Source organism: Plecotus auritus, assembly GCF_963455305.1.
Source record: "Plecotus auritus genome assembly, chromosome: 3".
NCBI lineage: Eukaryota > Metazoa > Chordata > Mammalia > Chiroptera > Vespertilionidae > Plecotus > Plecotus auritus.
This window is the reverse complement of record NC_137772.1, coordinates 115,348,545-115,368,854: the sequence shown is the minus strand read 5'-3', so window position 1 is coordinate 115,368,854 and position 20,310 is coordinate 115,348,545. Positions and strand designations below refer to the sequence as shown.

Here is a 20,310-nt window from a genome sequence, read left to right as displayed (position 1 = left end):
AATAAAGATTTATTCCAAAAAAAAAGAAAGAAAGAAAATTTCTGCTTTAAGTAACTGGGTGGAATCGATGGAGGTACCACTTACCAACAAGGGGAAAAAACAGGAAAAAATTGAAAGGAAAAAGATTAAGGGTTCAGAATTGCACAAAGTAGATTTCTGAGATTCCTGTGAGCTGTCTCAGTGAAAAAGTAAATTTGGGAAGCATCAGCAAATAAATAGTATTTAAAAGCAAAAGAATGAATGAGACCACCAAGTAAGAGAATATTGAGTGAGAAGAGAAAATAGGAGAAGAGAAGCCAAAGAGACAAGAACAGAAGTGAGGAAGGAGTAAGTACTGAGAAAATCAAACACAGAGATCAGATAGAGAAGGAGCATCTGGAAAAAATGACACTTTTTTATGGTCATAAAAAAAAAGGAAGAAAACCTAGAGCGTTTATGTTTTTGAGGTTGAGAGAGAAAAATATTTCAGAAACATGAGTTCAGTCAATTAATCAAGTGTTTCTGAGATGTTAAGCCATATGGAGGCCATTTATAATCTTCACATGGTCTTTTTTATAAAGAAATTGAGGTGGAGACTTCACTGGAGTGGATTCACAAATGATTGAGAGAAAGTGGAGAGACAACTTGTGGAGGGAAACAGAGGAATAGGGTAAAAAATGGCCTCCTGGCCAGATGAGGTACAAAGTTATTCCGTATCTCCACCCAGGTTTTCATGGCAGCCTTTGTCTCAATATCCAACAGGGCACTATATCTGCAAGAAAAGAGGTACCCAGATCAGCCCCAGGGCAGAGGTTGGGGAGCAAGACAGGAAGTATGAAAGATTCTCAGATGCTTGCAGAACACATTTCTCCCCAATCCAAGAGCAATAATGAAACAGACAATGTGAAGAAAACTCACAGGAACCTTCCAAGCTTATACCCCAAACCTCTAAGAGAGATAAACACAAGTTGTAGGGTGATAGAGGGAGGGGGGTATCTGAGAAGTACCCAGGTCACTCACTTGATAGAGTTCATGGCCAGCTGTTTGAGTGTCCTCAAATCGGCCGTCATCCCACCAGTGCCCATGAAGGCCTCATAGAAATCATAGGACAAGCCTTTGGCACCAAAGACAGCTGGGTCATCAGAGTTGATCACCATGGGGTACCCAGTTGCCATCAGAACAGCTACAGGGTGGCTTCTCAAGTCAGACACCAGTTTCAGAACCTTCCCAAAAGGAGGCAAAAGAGAAAGAAAAAGTTTGATCCATGAAAGAGTCATCACAAGGCAGGTAAGATCTTAACCTCATCCCTATTCTGAACATTGGGACAACCTCTGGGCAAAGTCCTAACACAAGGAACAGACCCAGTCCTCATGCTCTTCCTAATATTTCTCCAAGTTTCATACCCACCACAATCATTTGATCTCTCTCAGTCCTGCTCAGAGCAGCACTCCTGAACAAAGCAAGACAGGCAGATTCACAAAGAACCCCAAGCAACCATAGAAGCAGCAGCACCTATGGCCCCAGCCACTTCACTGGCCTTCCCCAATGTCCTTTTAGCTTTGTCCACAGCTCTGCCCAAAATTCCACCTAATTGGGGATCCTCGCTGTTGCCTCATTGTTATGAATGGTTTAGGCCAGTGGTTGGCAAACTCATTAGTCAACAAAGCCAAATATCAACAGTACAATGATTAAAATTTCTTTTGAGAGCCAAATTTTTTAAACTTAAACTTCTTCTAACACCACTTCTTCAAAATAGACTCGCCCAGGCCGTGGTATTTTGTGGAGGAGCCACACTCAAGGGGACAAAGAGCCGCATGTGGCTCGTGAGCCACAGTTTGCTGACCACTCGTTTAGGCTATTATTAATGGGCAGACTTCTATAGGGATGTCCTTCTTCCATGAATGAATCAGTCCAGACTGCTAAGTGTTTGGTCAAAGCAAATCCATGGCCAATCCTAGTAGAGTTCAGTATTAGAGCATCCAGATTTCCATCTATGGAAGAACCCTGCCAGTCTGAAGATAAAAGGGTAGTCTTCAAAGAATGGACTTGACCCACAGATCATACTCAGATAAAGGCTCCAGACCCCCCCAAGGATGAAAAGGAAGATAAGTGAATATTACCACAAATACACACACACATTTTTTATAACAACGTTCAAGAGAGTTATGCCATTCCTTTGTTTTATATATATGTGTATATATATATTTATGTATATATGAATGTACATATATATGTATATATGTATCAGGGACAACCTGAAACTTACATGGGCTTTATAAATTGAACAAGGATACCCAGCTAAGTAAGTTTCAAAATTGGCTTTCAAACTTTGGTCTACCCTACAGTCCATATTCTTTCTTTCCATTTTTTGTTTATTTCCAGAGCTATTTTCTGGGAATTTTATGTTTATAATCTTTACAATAATGTGTTACAGACTATATCAATATAATTATTTGTATGTACTTACTTTAATTTATATATTTTAATGGTACTCTTGGGACAATATCAATAGCAAGATTGCAATGGCCAGCACAAACAAAGCAGTAGCAGTTGCTATTGGCTGCCTACTTATCAGCCATCCCCTCTGCACTTTCCTTACTGGCAGGCCTACTTTAGGGAGTGAAAATGATAAGTCCTGACTCTCCTAGCTTCTCTTTCTTCTAGGATAATAGCGGGAAGCCACCACTTGCCAATACTATCATGAGAGTGCACCAAGGAACACGGAAGGCCAATGGACCTTGAGCATTAGCAGGGCTGATGCTAAGCACCGATTGTTCATGTTGAGATAGTGGTGGCTTGAAGCAATTTCCTGACTTGGATAACCTCCAAGTAAATGTTTACTGGACCTTACTGATCTTTATTGATCTTTATTGACCTTAAAGATGGTCTGTCTGATACATGTTTGCTGTGCTTTACTGAGGGTAAGATGTGTATTTAAAACTGAATAAAAGCAGGCGGGACCCAGTTTCAGTGTGTCTCTTCAAGAAAGAGGCTCCACCTAGTCCCCATTGCCTTCTAAATTCATATTTCTTGTATATCATTTTCATTTGTGTGTTGGCCACTCCTTCAGATCCTGAATCCTGCCATGAAGATTGCATCATCTGACACCTCAAACAGGGACTGGAGAAGAAGATTTGCCTGAACAAAAATGAAGTGAAAAAGGAAAAGTGGAAATTCACTGGAAAGGTGGGAAGTTCACTGTGCACAAAACCCATACCAACTACAGAGCCCATGCCAGCTTCAGAGTCAAGACCGTAAGTGGATGGGATGTTTTCAATCAGCCAGGTTATAATGAGGAAGAATTCAAGTAAAAGGCAAAAACATCATTGTAAATTTTTAGCTTGCATGCTCAAGGATAAAGAAATTAAGGTGTCAAAAGGAACTCTCTTAAATCAGGCTCAAGGAAAACGAGTGCCCTTGTCATCTTTAAGTATGTGGGCTCTTGTTTGAACTGCATTGTGCCCACTTCATATTGGGGATCAAAAATCTGTAAAACCTAAGGCCCCAGATCCTCCACCTCTAGTGTGGGAAGGTTCATCAACTAGATGGGGCTAACAGTCCTTTCACAAAAGGACTTATTAATGCTTTGTCTGAAAATTACCATATGACACCTTGGGACTGGCAGATTTTAACTAAAATTACTTTAGACGCCAATCAATGCTATGGAGAGCAGAATATGATAAGATCTGTGAATAGCAGGCTGAGATCTAGGCCGCATCTGGCTGTAAGTACCAGGCAATGTAAAACATCTGAAAGATCCATGAAAAGAACTGATTTATTAAGTCTTGTCTATGTGTTATGGGCACTTGTAAATATCATATATATAAGTGTCTGTTGATTGTTGTTTTATCTGTCTTTTTTGTTTGGTTTAATGATTAAGCATATCTTTAATTTATTTTATTTTTTATTTTTTTATATATTTTATTGATATTTTACAGAGAGGAAGGGAGAGGGATAGAGAGCTAGAAACATCAATGAGAGAGAAACATCAGCTGCCTCCTGCACACCTCCCACTGGAGATGTGCCCGCAACCAAGGTACATGCCCTTGACCGGAATCAAACCTGGGACCCTTCAGTCTGCAGGCCGACGCTCTGTCCACTGAGCCAAACTGGTTTCGGCACCTTTAATTTATTTTAATAGAAAAGAAACAGTAGATGGCCAGGCCATTACTAAATTTCCCCAGAGCAAACAGAATGTGCGGGTGGGGAGAAAGAATATGAGTGGTACACGTGGCTGATAACACAGGTCCTAGGAAAATTCCCTAGACAAAGGGAGGTAACTAAAAAAGGCCCCAGCCCATTAATTACTAGATCTCTTGGTAATCCTGTAAAATGGATGCCTGCTCTCAGGAGCATTCTTAAAAGTCTCATTTTCACCATGTTTTTATTTCCCAGTCCAGTGGTGGGCAAACTGTGGCTTGCGAGCCACATGCAGCTCTTTGGCCCCTTGAGTGTGGCTCTTCCACAAAATACCATGGCCTGGGCGAGTCTATTTTGAAGAAGTGGTGTTAGAAGAAGTTTAAGTTTAAAAAATTTGGCTCTCAAAAGAAATTTCAATCGTTGTACTGTTGATATTTGGCTTTGTTGACTAATGAGTTTGCCGACCACTGTCCCAGTCCATCATTTGAAATTTGGATAGATGAGACATTTCTCACAATTTAGGGATGCCATCTGGGACTTCTATACCCTTGAAGAGAAAAGGCTAGTTCAAGGGGGAGGCGCCCCACCCGATTTTGGGTGGCCTCTTGGCCTAAGCTCCATCTCTTCATGGATGCTATGGAATAAGCCCAAGACTGTTTTTCTTTGGAAGATGGCAAAAATGACACAAGGAAATTATACAGGCTGTGTTTGGGCAACAAAATTAGTGTTTCCATAAAAATGGGTAGTTCTTGAATAATAATGGACCGCATTCCAAGGTTGCCTTCCAGGTCCCGGAGGCACTCCTGTTTTTATAAAGGAAAATAAAATGAAATAATACTTTAACATTAAAGCCACTGAAAGCCAGTGAGTTATCTCTGTTACAGAATTTGACAAGGAAAACGCCTTGGGTAATAATAATTGTCTTTAAAATCTCAAAGTTGTTAAAGCAAAATATATACAACTAAAATGAAGAAGCATATGGTAAAAAATATTTTTCAGTGGTAATTATATATGACTAAACATAGTTTTCTTTTTTTTTAAACATTTTATTGATATTTTACAGAGAGGAAGGGAGAGGGATAGAGAGCTAGAAACATCGATGAGAGAGAAACATCAATCAGCTGCCTCCTGCACACCTCCCACTGGGGATGTGCCCGCAACCACGGTACATGCCCTTGACCGGAATCGAACCTGGGACCCTTGAGTCCACAGGCCGACGCTCTATCCACTGAGCCAAACTGGTTTTGGCTAAACATAGTTTTCCAAAGGCTTTGGTAACTTAAAACTTTAGAGTTTGCTGAATTAAATAATAAAAATTATTGAATATCTAGGTATTTTGAAATAACAGAATACTGAAATATTAATCTGAGTTTCCCTCATATGAAAATTCTAAAGGATATATTTGAATCTATGAATTGAATATGTCTTGTATTTTATTTAAAATATATCCTTAAAAATATGATATATTACTAATCTGAGAAATGCTAAGTATTTAACTTGCCACCTAAAATTTGAGGCTTCTAAGAGTTAAAAGTTCAAACTAAGTTGGTATAAATTATATGGTTGTGATAATAGAATGCATGAAGTATAGAAATTCATTTTTGAGGAAAATAATTCTTGCATTTTCTCTGAAAAATTAGTAGTTCAAAATATATTGTAGTCTTTATGTGTATATGTGTCTGTGTACTACATGTAGCAAAATTTCAACCTAGAATATAATATTTTATTGGCCTGATTAAAAAAAAGAATTAGCCCTAACTGGTTTGGCTCAGTGGATAGAGCGTCGACCTGTGGACTCAAGGGTCCCAGGTTTGATTCTGGTCAAGGGCATGTACCTTGGTTGCAGGCACATCCCCAGTAGGGGGTGTGCAGGAGGCAGCTGATTGATGTTTCTCTCTCATCAATGTTTCTAACTCTCTCTCCCTCTCCCTTCCTCTCTGTAAAAAAAAAAATCAATAAAATATATTTTTAAAAAAAGAGAGAATTAATTCTATGGTCTGAACCAAATTTTTAATATTAAAACTGGTTTAAATTTAAGTGATGTCTTTTAGAATAATTACAAAAAAGTGTCTTGATAAATGTCAATTTAAGAAATGATGGCTGTTTACTTTTTGGTTATCATTGAAAAATTAAGGTTTCTAAGAGTGAAGAATTCTAATACATTTTAAAGAAAAAGGAAAGAAAAGGTCTATACAAGTTGCTGAGGTATGACAGAAAGAAAGAATATTAGAGTAGAAATATTTAATGGAAGGTCTGAGGCATGGTTATGCATTTTTTAAGGACATAGAAAGTTTGAAGGCTAATTTAAAAGTGTGAAATTTGTGAAGGTTGTGTATGTGATGAGAAGGAAAAGAGAAATGTTGAAATAAAGAAAGTTCTAAAATTAACTATTTACAAGAATTGTAAAAGGGCCATTTTACTCTGAGCAAGAAAGCCTAAGGTTTCAGTGTTCCAGCCTGGCAGGACAAGGTTGCTGGATACTTATTAAGCTACACCAGAATATTCAGCAGCGAAATTTTAAGACAGGAGAGTACATAACGCCTCAGACCCTCACCGAGCCAGCTCTTTAGATTGGCTAGGGGGTGGGATGGCATCTGTACTTCATGGGTCAAATGTATTAAGTTTGCTTACTTTGCTTTTTCAATAAAGGTGCCTACTTTAATTACTTAATAAGTTAACTTTTTACAATATAAGCAAGGTCTCATATAAACCAGTTATGTGAGAAGCCAATATTTTATAAGCAACTGGTTCTAACACAGTCCAAAGTAAAATTTGTATACATATGCAAATGAGCACTAACCAAAAAGAATAAATTTAAGCTTAAAAACAAGATATTTTAAAATCTCTTCCACTACTATTTACAAAGTAAACTAAAAGTTATTATTCAAGCATTAAATCTCACCATTAATGAGACACCATAAGTAGAAAGAAAGTTACTTTTACTTGAGATGTATGCATTGCAATATTGGCCAGCATGTTTCTCTCCTACCTGTTTTTCTGAAAAGTTACCAGGTTGGTTGTTCTGTTTAAAGGAAAGAGAAAGTCTTTAATGTAGCAATTTATGGCAAGCCCACAGGAAAAGCAAATTTTAGAAATGTTTAACCCAATTAAAAAGGAACTTCCTCAATGGGGCTTAAAAATTGCTCCAAAAAGGGTATAGAAATACCCTTTAAATATCTAGGAACTGTAATGAAAATCAATATATTATGCCTCAAAAGATAGACATACAAAAGAATTGCCTTAAGACCTTAAGTGACTTTTAGAAATTATTAGAGGAAATTAATTAGTTATGTCCTTATCTAAAACTCTCTATGGGAGAAATGACAAATTTATTCAATATACTTAGGGGTGACACTAATCTTTCCTCACCTCAAACATTAACAGATGAAGCTAGAAAGGAGTTACTAAGAATTGAGCAGGCAATCTCCTCAGCCCAAGTAGCATTGATACAGCCTGAAATGCCTTTATTAGGACAGAGTAATCCTACTGCAAATAGTCCCACTGAGTCATTTTCCAAAATAAATCTCTCCTACTATTATTGAGTGGTCCACCTAGTGTATCAACTGAAACATATATATAACTCATAGCTCAATTAATATCTCAACTCAGAAGGCACTGCAGGCAGCTTAGAGAAGAAGAACCCCAATGCATGAACTCCCCCTCACTGGAAAGCAATTAGAAATGTTATTTCAGACTGATTTAAATTGGCAGATTAGAATAAGTAGATATTCAGGGGAACTTAATTGTCACCTACTAAAAAACAAGTTACTGCAATTTTTATATTACACCCCTATTATTATACCAAAAAATACTAGACAGGAACCTAGTCCTGGAGCATTAATTGTTTTTACTAATGGTTCATCTAATGGTAAAGCTCCTTATCATGCAATGAATTCAGACTGAGTCATCCAGACCAGTCACACACTTCTGTGCAAAGAATTTAATTAGAAGCTATCAAGGCTGCATTGCAGAATTTCAGGGAGCCTCTCAATGTTAGTTCTGATTCTGCCTATACTGCTGGCCTGGTAAACATAATTAAGACAGCTTGATTAAAATATCTCAGTGACCAAAGTCTATTTAAACAGATATAGCAAAGTGTACAGCAAAGACAATATCTCTTTTATATTACTCATATCAGGGCTCATACCACCCTGCCTGATCCTTTAACAAAAGGAAATGCATATGCCAATGAGTTAGTTGTTTTATTACAGCAGGTAAAACAAATTATCAAGGAATGTCCCACTTATATGTTACATCTGCCTTAAAGGCCTAATACAGGAATTAACCCTGGAGGATTTATAAGGGACCATATCTAGCAAATGGATGTACCACACTGTACTCCTTTTGGATGCCTTGGGGCATTGCATGTCTCTGTAGATACCTTTTCAAAGGTCCTGTGGGCCACTGCATCTACAGAAGAAACAGCGAAACCGGTCATTAATCATTGACTAGCTGCTTTTGCCATCATGGGAATTCCAAAAATTATTAAAACTGATAATGGACCCGCATAAACAAGCTGTAACTTCCTGTAAAAAAAGAAAAGAAAAGAAAAGGAGATAAAAGAAAAGAAAATTCAGCACATTACGGGAATACCGTACAATTCCCAAGGACAGGCAATTATAGAACACCAACATTAGCGGCTAAAATCCCAACTTGAAAAACCAAAAGGGGGAATAGTGCTGCTAGAGAAATCTCCTGTATGTAAACTACACCAAGCCTTAATTACTTTAAATTTTTTCACTTGTAACGCTGATGGCAAGACACCTATGGAATTACACTGGTGTCAGAATATACCAAAAGAAAAAGGGTTTGATCAAATGGAAGGATACTGAGTCTTAGTTTATGGAAATGTCCCAACCCTTTATTAACCTTTGGTCTAGAATATGCTTGTGTATATCTAGAAAACTCCTTCAAGCCCATGTGGATTCCTGCAAGGAACATTAAACTTCAACATGGATCTGAGAGAGAAACTGACCACACTAATGAGGACCTTGCACCTGGAGCCTCACCCTGTACCTGTGACTGCAGACAATCAACTACTCCAACCACAGATAGCAGTAGTCCCAAGGAACACGCTGAAGATGAGGAATGGGAGGAGAATGAGACAAATGAGAAACAGTGTGCAGATGATCTGGGGGATGGTGAAGAAGTCAGTCCAGAAAGCTGAGGAGTTTGTGTGGAAACAAGAACCCTGAGAACAACTGAGAATGTTTTGCTTGCCATGCTAGCAATCATCAGTTGTGGGACGGTGCACAAAATTCATGCACGGGGGTGGGGGTGTTCCTCAGCCCGGCCTGCACCCTCTCCAATCTGGGACCCCTCGAAGGATGTCCTACTGCCAGTTTACAGGGATCGGGCCTAAACCAGCAGTCGGACATCCCTCTCACAATCCGGGACTGCTGGCTCCAGCCACTCACCTGCCTGCCTGCCTGCCTGATTGCCTCTAACCACTCTGCCTGACAGCCTGTTCACCCCCATTCCCCCCCATTGCCAGCCTGCTCACCCCCACCTTCACTCCCCACTGGCCTTCTCACCCCCAACTGCCCCCCGGCTGGCCTGCTCACCCCCAACTGCCCCTCCTGCTGGCCTGCTTGCCCCCACCTTCACTCCCCACTGGCCTGCTCACCTCCAACTGCCCCCCTGCTGGCCTGCTCACCCTCAACTGCCCCCCCTGCTGGTCTGCTTACCTCCAACGGCCCCTGCCATCCCATCCTGGCCTGAGCACCCCCTGGTGACCCAAGGTCCCAGCCCCTCCTTTTTTTCTTTTTCTTTTTTTTTCAGCGCCTCCTTGAGCGGAGGCCAGGGCTGGCTGGAAGCAAGTATCTAGGATTTATTTATCTTCTATAATTGAAACTTTGTAGCCTTGAGTGGAGGCCAGGGCCGGGCCAGGGTGGGAAACTTGGCTTCCTCCATTGCCAAGGCAACCCAAGCCTCCTGCTTGCTCCAACTCTGTGGCTGGCTGCCATCTTGGTTGGGTTAATTTGCATACTTGCTCCTGATTGGCTGGTGGGCATGGCTTGTGGGTGTAGCGGAGTGATGGTTAATTTGCATGTTTCTCTTTTATTAGTGTAGATATGTTTATTTCTAGTCTGCAGATGCGGAATGAAGAATCTTAAAAGGACTCAAGCCCTACAGACAGCATACACTTTCCAAGATTTATCAAGAAAATGAAAAGGTGAGAAACCAAGATGGTGGCATAGGTAAGCACCTAAACTGCTGCCTCGCACAATTTCAAAACTACAACTAAAAGACAGAACGGACACCATCCAGAACCACAGGAAAGCTGGCTGAGTGAAAATTCTACAACTAGAAGGAAAGAGAAAAGCTCACAGAGAATTGGAGGTACGGCAAAGGGTCTTTGTGCGCGCAGAGGGAAGGGCGGCTGAAAGCCTGGCTGACTTTTTCTGGCAGAAGGGGGAAGGAAGCCCCCGACCGCACTGAACCCCAGTTCTGACTGCACTGAACCCCAGTCTCGGGCGAAACCCCATGGACCCAGGCTCATACAGGGGGAGTCTGGACTGTCAGGTAGAGAGAAAGGCACCCGGAGACTCGGAGACCCGGGGGAGACCCAGGGGAGCCCCGGCAGGCAGGGTTCTGGAGGCACGCGCACCAGTGTGCACAAAGGCTGCGGAGGTTGCCACAGGCTTTCCCTAGCAGAAGGGAGTCCGAAGCTCCTGACTGCACTGAACCCCAATTCTGACTGCACTGAACCCGAGTTCCAGGTGAGCTCCTGGGGATCCGTGCTGTTACGGGGGGGAATCTGGACTCTCGGGCAGAGACTCGGGAGCCGGGGAAGGCAGAGGTCTGCAGGAGCACTCATGCCAGTGCGCACAAAGGCTGCAGAGGTTGCCACAGGCTTTCCCTAGTGGAAGGGAGTCAGAAGCTCCTGACTGCACTGAGCCCCAGTTCTGACTGCACTGAACCCCAGTTCCAGGCGAGCCCCTGGGGACCCACACTCTTGTGGGGGAAATCTGGACTCTCGGGCGGAGACTCAGGAGCCGGGGAAGGCAGAGGTCTGCAGGCGCGCACGCCCACAAGGGCAAGGCTGACTGGAAGCCAAGACAGTCTGCTCCGCCCTGAGACTCCATCCCATCCAAGCTGAGCACAGAGGCTATTGCAATTTGGCAAGTCTAATCCTATAAGGCTGTCTCCAGCACCGAACTTCTCCCAGCATAGACACAGCTGATCCTTATAGCCAACTGGCCCGGAGGTCAATTCTTCCCAGTGATACCAACAACAATCAAGACTTAACTACAACAAGGCTGTACACACAGCCCACAAAGGGGTGCACCAAGAGTGTCCACCTCAGGTTAACTGGGGAGGCCGACCCACTAGGCCATATAGGAAACCTAGCACACAAATCTACCCTACCAACTCAGGGAAGCAGTGAAAATGCGGCGTCAAAGAAACAGATCACAAACAAAAGAAATGGAGGAAAACAAATGACTGGATATAGAATTCAAAACCACGGTTATAAGGCTTTTCAAGAATATCCTAGAAAAGGCCGATAAATATAACGAGACCCTCGAAGATATGAAAAAGGACCAACTAGAAATTAAACATACACTGACTGAAATAAAAAATATTATACAGAGACCCAACAACAGACTAGAGGAACACAAGAATCAAGTCAAAGAATTGAAATACAAAGAAGCAAAAAACACTCAACCGAAAAAGCAAAAAGCAAAAAAAAAAATCCAAAAAGTTGAAGATAATGTAAGAAGACTCTGGGACAACTTCAAGCGTACCAACATCAGAATTATGGGGGTGCCAGAAGAAGAGAGAGAGCAAGATACTGAAAACCTATTTGAAGAAATAATGACAGAAAACTTCCCCCACCTGGTGAAAGAAATAGACTTACAAGTCCAGGAAGCCCACAGAACCCCAAACAAAAGGAATCCAAAGAGGACCACACCAAGACACATCATAATTAAAATGCCAAGAGCAAAAGACAAAGAGAGAATATTAAAAGCAGCAAGAGAAAAACAGTTAATTACCTACAAGGGAGCACCCATACGACTGTCAGCTGACTTCTCAACAGAAACTATGCAGGCCAGACGGGAGTGGCAAGAAATTTTCAATGTGATGAATAGCAAGAACCTACAACCAAGATTACTCTACCCAGCAAAGCTATCATTCAGAATTGAAGGGCAGATAAAGAGCTTCACAGATAAGAAAAAGCTGAAGGAGTTCATCACCACCAAACCAGTATTATATGAAATGCTGAAAGGTATTCTGTAAGAAGAGGAAGAAGAAAAAAGTAAAGAGAAAAATTATGAACAACAAATACATATCTATCAACAAGCGAACCTAAAAATCAAGTGAATTAAAAACCTGAGGAGCAGAATAATCTGGTGAATATAATAGAATCAGGGGCATAGAAAGGGAGTGGACTGATAATTCTCAGGGGGAAAGGGGTATGGGGGGTTCATGAAGAGAATGGACAAAAATCATACACCTATGGATGAGGACAGTGTGGGGGAGGTAAGGGCAGAAGGTGGGGTGGGAAATGGGTGGAGGAGAGCTATGGGGGGAAAAAGGAGAAATAATTGTAATAATCTGAATAAAGATTTATTTAAAAAAAAATTAACCCGGAGGAGATCCAAGATGGCGGCGTAGGCAAACACCTAAAATGCTGCCTCGCACAACAATTTCAAAACTACAACTAAAAGACAAAACATCTATCACCCAGAACCACCAGAAAGCTTGCTGAGTGGAAGTTTTACAACTAGAAGGAAAGAACAAACAGCATTGAGGGGTGCACAAGCGCTGAAAAGCTGAGGTACGGAGACGCGCGAATCGGGCTGGCGACGGGTGACTGGGAGCGCTGCTGTTTTCAACCCGAAGGGAGATAAGCTCCCGATTACTCCTAACTCATTTCTGGGGAGAAGCGGGGGACCCAAACCCCTACGGGGAGAAGCTGGACTGTCTGCCGTGGGGTCGGAAAGTGAGGGAGGCTTGCTTGCAGGGCTGTGTGCAGGAACAATTGTTTATTGTGCTGGGGCGCAGGACGCGGGGACACTGTCGGAGACGCAGAGCCGCAGAGCCGGCTTACTGGCAGCCATCCCTGTTTGCCACGCCCTAGCCTAGTCACGCCCTGAGACCCCGCCCTGCACAATCTACGAACACACCCAAGCTCCAAGCAGCGGCTTTAGCATATGAATGGCCTGCCCTATCGCAGCTTAACCTAGCAAACTTGCAGCCCGGGTCAGACAGCTCCAAAACCTCCAAACCCCAAGCAAAGAGGAGAAAACTGTAGTTCTTGCTGTAGCTCCTGCTGGGTGGTCTCAGACAGTAGCTGACCTGCACCCCATTGGAGATCCAGAAGCCAGTGTACCTAGTGGTCAGTGTGAGACACCAGATTTCAACTCCTCACATCCATAAGTGACACATTCAAGAGGCAGACTCAGTGAGCACCAAAGCCCCACTGAAACAAGTCCTGCACCATAAGCGTGTCTCCAGCGCAGCATTTCTTCCATTATAGACACAGCGGGTCCTCACAGCCAATTGGCCTGGAGGTCAATTCCTCCCAGTGTACCAACAGCAATCAAGGCTTAACTACACCAAGACTTTGCACTCAGCCCACAAAGGGGTGTACCAAAGGCGTCCACCTCAGGTGATTGGGGAGGCTGAGCTACTGGCCCCTATAGGTCACCTACCACACAAAGCCACTCCATCAACACAAGGAAGCAGCAAAATGCGGAGACCAAGAAACATGTCACGAATGAGAGAAATGGAGGAAAGCAAACTAATGGACGACATAGAGTTCAGAACCACATTTATAAGGTTACTCAAGAATCTTCTAAAAACTGCCGAGAAACTTGATGAGACCTCCGAGGAGCTTAGTGAGACCTTCAAGGACCTTAATGAGAATGCCAAAAAAATGGAAAAGGACCAGTCAGAAATTAAGCATACACTGTCTGAAATAAAGAATATACAGAAACTCAACTGTAGATCAACGTACCCCAAGAATCAAACCAAAGATCTGAAATATGAGGAAACAAAAAACACCCAACCAGAAAAACAAAAAGAAAAAATCCAAAAATATGAAGATAGTGTAAGGAGCCTCTGGGACAACTTTAAGCGTACCAACATCCGAATTTTTGGGGTGCCAGAAGAAGAGAAAGAGCAAAATATTGAAAGCCTATTAGAAGAAATAATGACAGAAAACTTTCCCTACCTGGTGAAAGAAATAGACTTACAAGTCCAGGAAGCACACAGAACCCCGTACAAAAGGAATCCAAAGAGGACCACACCAAGACACATCATAATTAAAATGCCAAGGGAAAAAGACAAAGAGAGAATCTTGAAAGCAGCAAGAGAAAAACGGTTAGTTACCTACAAGGGAGCACCCATACGACTGTCAGCTGATTTCTCGGCAGAAACTATGCAGGCCAGAAGGGAGTGGCAAGAAATATTCAAAGTGATGAACAGCAAGAACCTACAACCAAGATTACTCTACCCAGCAAAGCTATCATTCAGAGTTGAAGGTCAGATAAAGAGCTTCACAGACAAGAAAAAGCTAAAGGAGTTCATCACCACCAAACCAGGATTACATGAAATGCTGAAGGGTGTTCTTTAAGAAGAGGAAGAAGAAGAAAAAGGTAAAGATAAAAATTATGAACAACAAAATGACATCAAATACATACCTACCAACAAGTGAATCTAAAAATCAAGTGAATAAAAAATCTGAAGAACAGAATGGACTGGTGAATATAATAGAATCAGGGACATAGAAAGGGAGTGGACTGACAATTCTCAGGAGGGAGGGGGTGTGAGGGGTGCGGGAAGAGACTGGACAAAAAGCTTACACCTATGGATGAAGACAGTGGCGGGTGGGTAAGGGCATGGGGTGGGGTGGGGAATCAGGTGGAGGGGAGCTATGGGGGAAAAAAAGAGGAACACCTGTAATAATCTGAACAATAAAGATTTATTAAAAAACAAAAAAAATAAAAAAAATAAAAAATAAAATAAAAAATAAAAAAAAATTAACCCACCATCTTTGCTGGGTTAATTTGCATACTCACTCCTGATTGGCTGGTGGGTGTCACAAAGGTATGGTCAATTTGCATCTTTCTCTTTTATTAGTGTAGATATATATATATATATATATGTACTTTTTTAAGTATCAAGGTGGTGGCATAGGTAAATACCTGTACTCGCTGCCTCCCACAACCACACCAAAATTACAACTAAAATACAGAACAACCATCTTTCAGAACTGCCTGAAAGCTGGCTGAATGGAAGTCCTACAACTAGAGAAATAAATAAGAAAGTACTGATTGAGACTGATAGGAGGGGCAGAGGTGTGGAACGGGCTGGTCTGACACCCATTTGTGCTGTTTTTTTAATTGGGAGTAATATCTTGACTGTAGAGGACACCTATGAGGAGCAAGGGGTCCAAGCTTACAGACTCCTACCCCAGGGTTCCAGAGCTTGGAAGAGAAGTACCTACAACTACAGGCTATAAAAACCAGAGGGGATTATGGCTGAGTGACATGGAGGCTGCTGGAGACCCAGGCTTTCCATTTAAAGGGCCTGTGCACAAACTTACAAGGTCCCACTTCCTCTGAGCTCCAGTGCCAAGTGGCTTTGGAGGACCCAGTCACATACAGGGAGGAACTGGATTGTCTGGCATCAGGGCAGGAATTTGGGGGCAGCTTTCTCCCAGGTGGGGGTTCTCACAGGGGTCATAGTTCCTGTGCTGGGACCTTCCCTGTTCCAGGACTGAATGGCAGCCATATCTGAGTCTCCATCAGCCTGGAGCACACTGTTTGCTCCACCCTGGGAATTTCCTGAGACCCTGCCCCATCCAATTTGCAGCCTCACCCAACCTGTTTGCACGGTTATTCCATATGAATGGCCTGTACTGGCTCAGGCTTCAGACTTTGCTAAAATATCTCAAACAAGCTGCAGCTGGTGACAGTGTGCCTCAAACCTATTAATAAAAGGCCTAAGACCCAACACTAACACCAGCCTGCCTTGTTTCACATCTGGGCCCCACCTCCTGCACAGCAGCTCTCCCACTGTAGTTGCAACTGGTCCTCATAACCAATTGGCCTGAAGGTCAACTCTTCCCAGAGATACCAACAGCAATCAAGGCTCAACTACAAGACTATACACCCAGCCCACAAAGAGGCACATTTAAAGTACTCAGCTCAGGTGACTGGGGAGGCTGAGCCACTGGGCCCTTCAGGACACCTACTGCACAAGGCCACTTTACCAATTTCAGGAGACACAGCAGCTCTAATAATACATAGAAATAAACACAGGGAAGCAGCCAAAGTGCAGAGACAAAGAAACATGTCACAAATGAAAGAAATGGAAGCAAGCAAACTACTGGATACAGAGTTCAAAACCATGATTATAAGGTTACTCAAGGATCTTCATGAGACTTTCAAGGATCTTAGTGAGAATGTCAAAGACATGAAAAAGGACCAGACAGAAATTAAGCATACACTAACTGAAATAAAGAATAATTTTCAGGGATTCAACAGTAGAGTAGAGGATTCTGAGAATCAAATCAAGGATTTGGAATATGAGGAAGCAAAAAACATCCAAGCAGTAGAGCACAAAGAAAAAATAATCCAAAATTATAAAGATAGTGTAAGGAGCCTCTGGGACAACTTCAAGCATAACAACATTCACATTATGGGGGTACCCCAAGGAGAAGAGAGAAAGCAAGATATTGAAAACCTATTTGAAGAAATTATGACAGAAAATTTCCCCTTCCTGATAAAAGAAATATTCTTATAAGTCCAGGAAGAACAGAGAATCCCAAAGAAGAGGAACCCAAAGAAGCCCACACCAAGACACATCATAAAATTCTAAGGGTTAAAGACCAAAAAAGAATCTTAAAAACAGCAAGAGAAAAACATTCAGTTACCTACAAGGGAGCACCCATACAACTGTCAGCTGATTTATCCACAGAAACTTTGCAGGCCAGAAGGGAATAGCAAGAAATATTCAAAGTAAGGACATACAACCAAGATTACACTACCCAGCAAAGCTATAATTTAGAATTGAAGGTCAGATAAAGAGCTTCACAGGAAAGAAAAAGCTAAAGTAGTTCATCACCACCAAACCAGTATTACATGAAATGTTGAAGGTTATTGTTTAACAAGAAGAAGAGGAAGAGAAAGAGGAAGAGGAAGAGGAAGAAGAGATAAAAAATATCTATATATATAAAAGGCTAATATGCTAATATCCTCTGACTATCTGACTGGTCGCTATGATGAGCACTGACCACCAGGGGACAGATGGTTAACGCAGGAGCTTCCATGAAACACACTGGCCATTTAACTCTAAATGGCACTATGGACCTGGCGCCCACAAAGTAACACTCGGCTTCCCCCAAGTGGGACACAGGCCCCGCCACCACCCCGGAGCGACACCCCACCAAATTGCAGCCAAAGCTGCCAAGACCCCATGGCACAAAATGTGGCCCACAGCCCAGCCCAGAAACGGTGGCTGTGGGTGCCAGGTAATGACATCACATAGCAACACAGCTTCCTCTCCCTAGCAACTAGCCTCCTTGGAGTTTCTTCAGCTCAGGAACACGACTTGCTTTATAGCCAGGTGCAAACATTTTACACTTTAACCAAATGTCTGTGAAGTGTTTTCATGTGCCTCCTCTCATTTGATCTTCACATAAGTCCTGGAGTAGGTAGAGAGGAGACTTGGTAGAATCCTATTTTCTTTTCATTAGCCAGAAAATGGTGATTTAGAAAGTTTAGAAACTTGACCTGACTGAAAAGAAGTAAGAAATGGTGGACCTTGAAAATGACTTCAGGTTTTCTCACTGCACAGAATATAGTCAAACACTGCTGCAGTTAAATATTTCACCCTTTGTTCTCCCTGCATGATCTACAATAATAATCTGCTTCATGTTGATATTTACTGCTGTGTTGCTGAAAATTACCTGAAAGAGAAGTTGGGGTGCTTCACTGGGCTGGAAAAAGTTTAGCTATATCAGAAAGCAGGTCTAATTAACACATTGTGGATGGATCGTGAGAATTCTCGCTTCATATTACTTAGTGTTTTATGAAGTATCATACTTTAAAAAGATATTAGCTCGTAAGAATATGTAATAAATAACTTCAAAATGCAATGGGTATTTAATTTTAAAGCATGCCTTTAACATTTATGTAAAACTATTTTTGTACTGGTCCAATAGAAACTTATCTGGCCACTGGGTAAAGCTAGCAATAAAACTGCTGGTCCGCAATGTGTTAAGCAAGTTTATCTATACTAATAAAAGCCTAGGTGGTCCTCATGAGTGACATCATCACAAGATGGCCGCCACAAGATAGCCACCACCAAGATGGCCACCACAAGATGGCCACCACAAGATGTCCTTATGCACAGTGGAAGTGGGGCCTGGTGGCTGCTCTGTGTGGTGAGGCCTGGGGGTCCCACGGCTCCACGTGGCACGGAAGAGGCAGGTCCCAGCGGAGGAGGCAGATTGCAGCAATGGAGGGCAGTTGTGGGTGATCAGGCCAGCAGGGGAGCACAGTGGGGGGCGATCAGGCCAGCAGGGGAGGGCAGTTGGGGGCGATCAGGCCAGCAGGGAAGCAGTTAGGCATCAATCAGGCCAGCAGGGGAGCAGTTAGGGGGCAATCAGGCTGGCAGGAAGAAGAGATTAGGGGCAATTAGGCAGGCAAGCATGCAAGCCGTTAGGAGCCAGCAGTTCCGGATTGTGAGAGGGATGTCCAACTGCCAGTTTAGGTCCAATCCCTGCGGGGTCCCAGATTGGAGATGGTACAGGCTGGGCTGAGGGACACCCCCACCCTCCATGCATGAATTTCATGCACTAGGCCTCTAGTCTATATATATAAAACTCCCACTGGTGCCATTTGCAAGTGTATGTTTCCATCTGTCATTGTTGATTGTGAATTTGGTTGATAATTCTATTATAGAGAAAGGGCGAATAGCAATATTAAAATATTTCTTCTAATTAATTTCCTTTCAATATGCATGAATCCATGCACTGGGCCTCTAGTGAACAATAAAATGGCAGCAAATACATACCTATCAACAAGTGAATGTAAATATCAAAATAAACAAGAAATCTGATAAACAAAATAAACTGGTGAATTAGTCAGAGGCATGGTAACATGGAACAGACTGATGAATCTCAGAGGGAAGGAGTGGGGGATGGGGAGAGATTAACCAAAGATCTTACCTATGGACACAGACAGTAGGGTGGTGAAGGCCTGGGGCAGGTTGGGAAACAGGTAGATATGGGACAGTGGGGCAGGGGAGGAGACATCTGTAATACTCTCAACAATAAAAATGTAATAAATAAATAAAACAAAGAAATGGACCAGTTATCTAAACATTCAGGCAAAAGCATTATTCCCATGACTGAGTCATCCAGGCAGATGTGGAATCATAGCCTATAATTATCTGGAAAATTGCGCCATTCTTCAATTCAGTCCGATTGTAAAGACAAACTAGAAGGAATTTCAGCAAGAGATTTTTTCACTCACACCCAAGTGCATGCGCCAGCCCATGAAATTGGCATCACGGGGTCTCTGGTCCCCAGTCTCCCTTCTCACCCCTATTTTTCCTCCCCTCTCTCTTCTCAGCCTAAATCCTCTACCCACATCCCACTTTCCCACCCCTTGCAGTTTCATCCATATTCTCTCTCACCTGTGATTTGAATAAGTGATTTTTTTCATTGTTTAAAGTATTGCATCTCTCTTTTTTCCCAAATTGACCCACCACCACCACTCCTACACCCCAGGACAAGCCTCCACCACCCTAGTGTCTGTGTCCATTGGTTATGCTAATATGCATGCATATAAGTCCTTTGGTTGATCTCTTATAACACCCCCTTCTCTCTGATGTTGGATGGTGTGATCAGTGTTACTTACTCTCTGGATCTATTTTTTCCATCAGTTTATGTTGTTCATTATATCCCACATATGAGTGAGGTCATGTGATATTTATTTTTCTCCAACTGGCTTATTTTGCTTAGCATCATGCTCTCCAGTTCCATCCATGCTGTTGCAAATAGTAAAAGTTCCTTTTTTTTATAGCAGCATAGTATTCCATTGTGTAGATGTACCACTGTTTTTTAATCCAATCATCTGCTGATGGACACTTATGCTGTTTCCAAATCTTAGGTATTATAAATTGTGCTACTATGCACATAGGGGTGCTTATGCCCTTTCTGATTGGTGTTTC

At 42.3% G+C, this 20,310-nt stretch overlaps 1 protein-coding gene across 1 annotated transcript in view; it reads right to left on the bottom strand.

Moving 5' to 3' along the window:
* Window positions 1-591: 591 nt before the first annotated feature.
* The window catches only part of ADA2 (adenosine deaminase 2), a gene marked incomplete at both ends in the record, with an annotated part of 130,553 nt that continues 110,834 nt past the window's right edge, over window positions 592-20,310 (bottom strand). Inside the window, 5 exon segments of the mRNA XM_080660155.1 lie at window positions 592-751; window positions 1,000-1,202; window positions 1,826-1,831; window positions 1,833-1,883; window positions 1,885-1,991. Of these exon segments, the coding sequence (XP_080516281.1) occupies window positions 592-751; window positions 1,000-1,202; window positions 1,826-1,831; window positions 1,833-1,883; window positions 1,885-1,991 (527 nt within the window).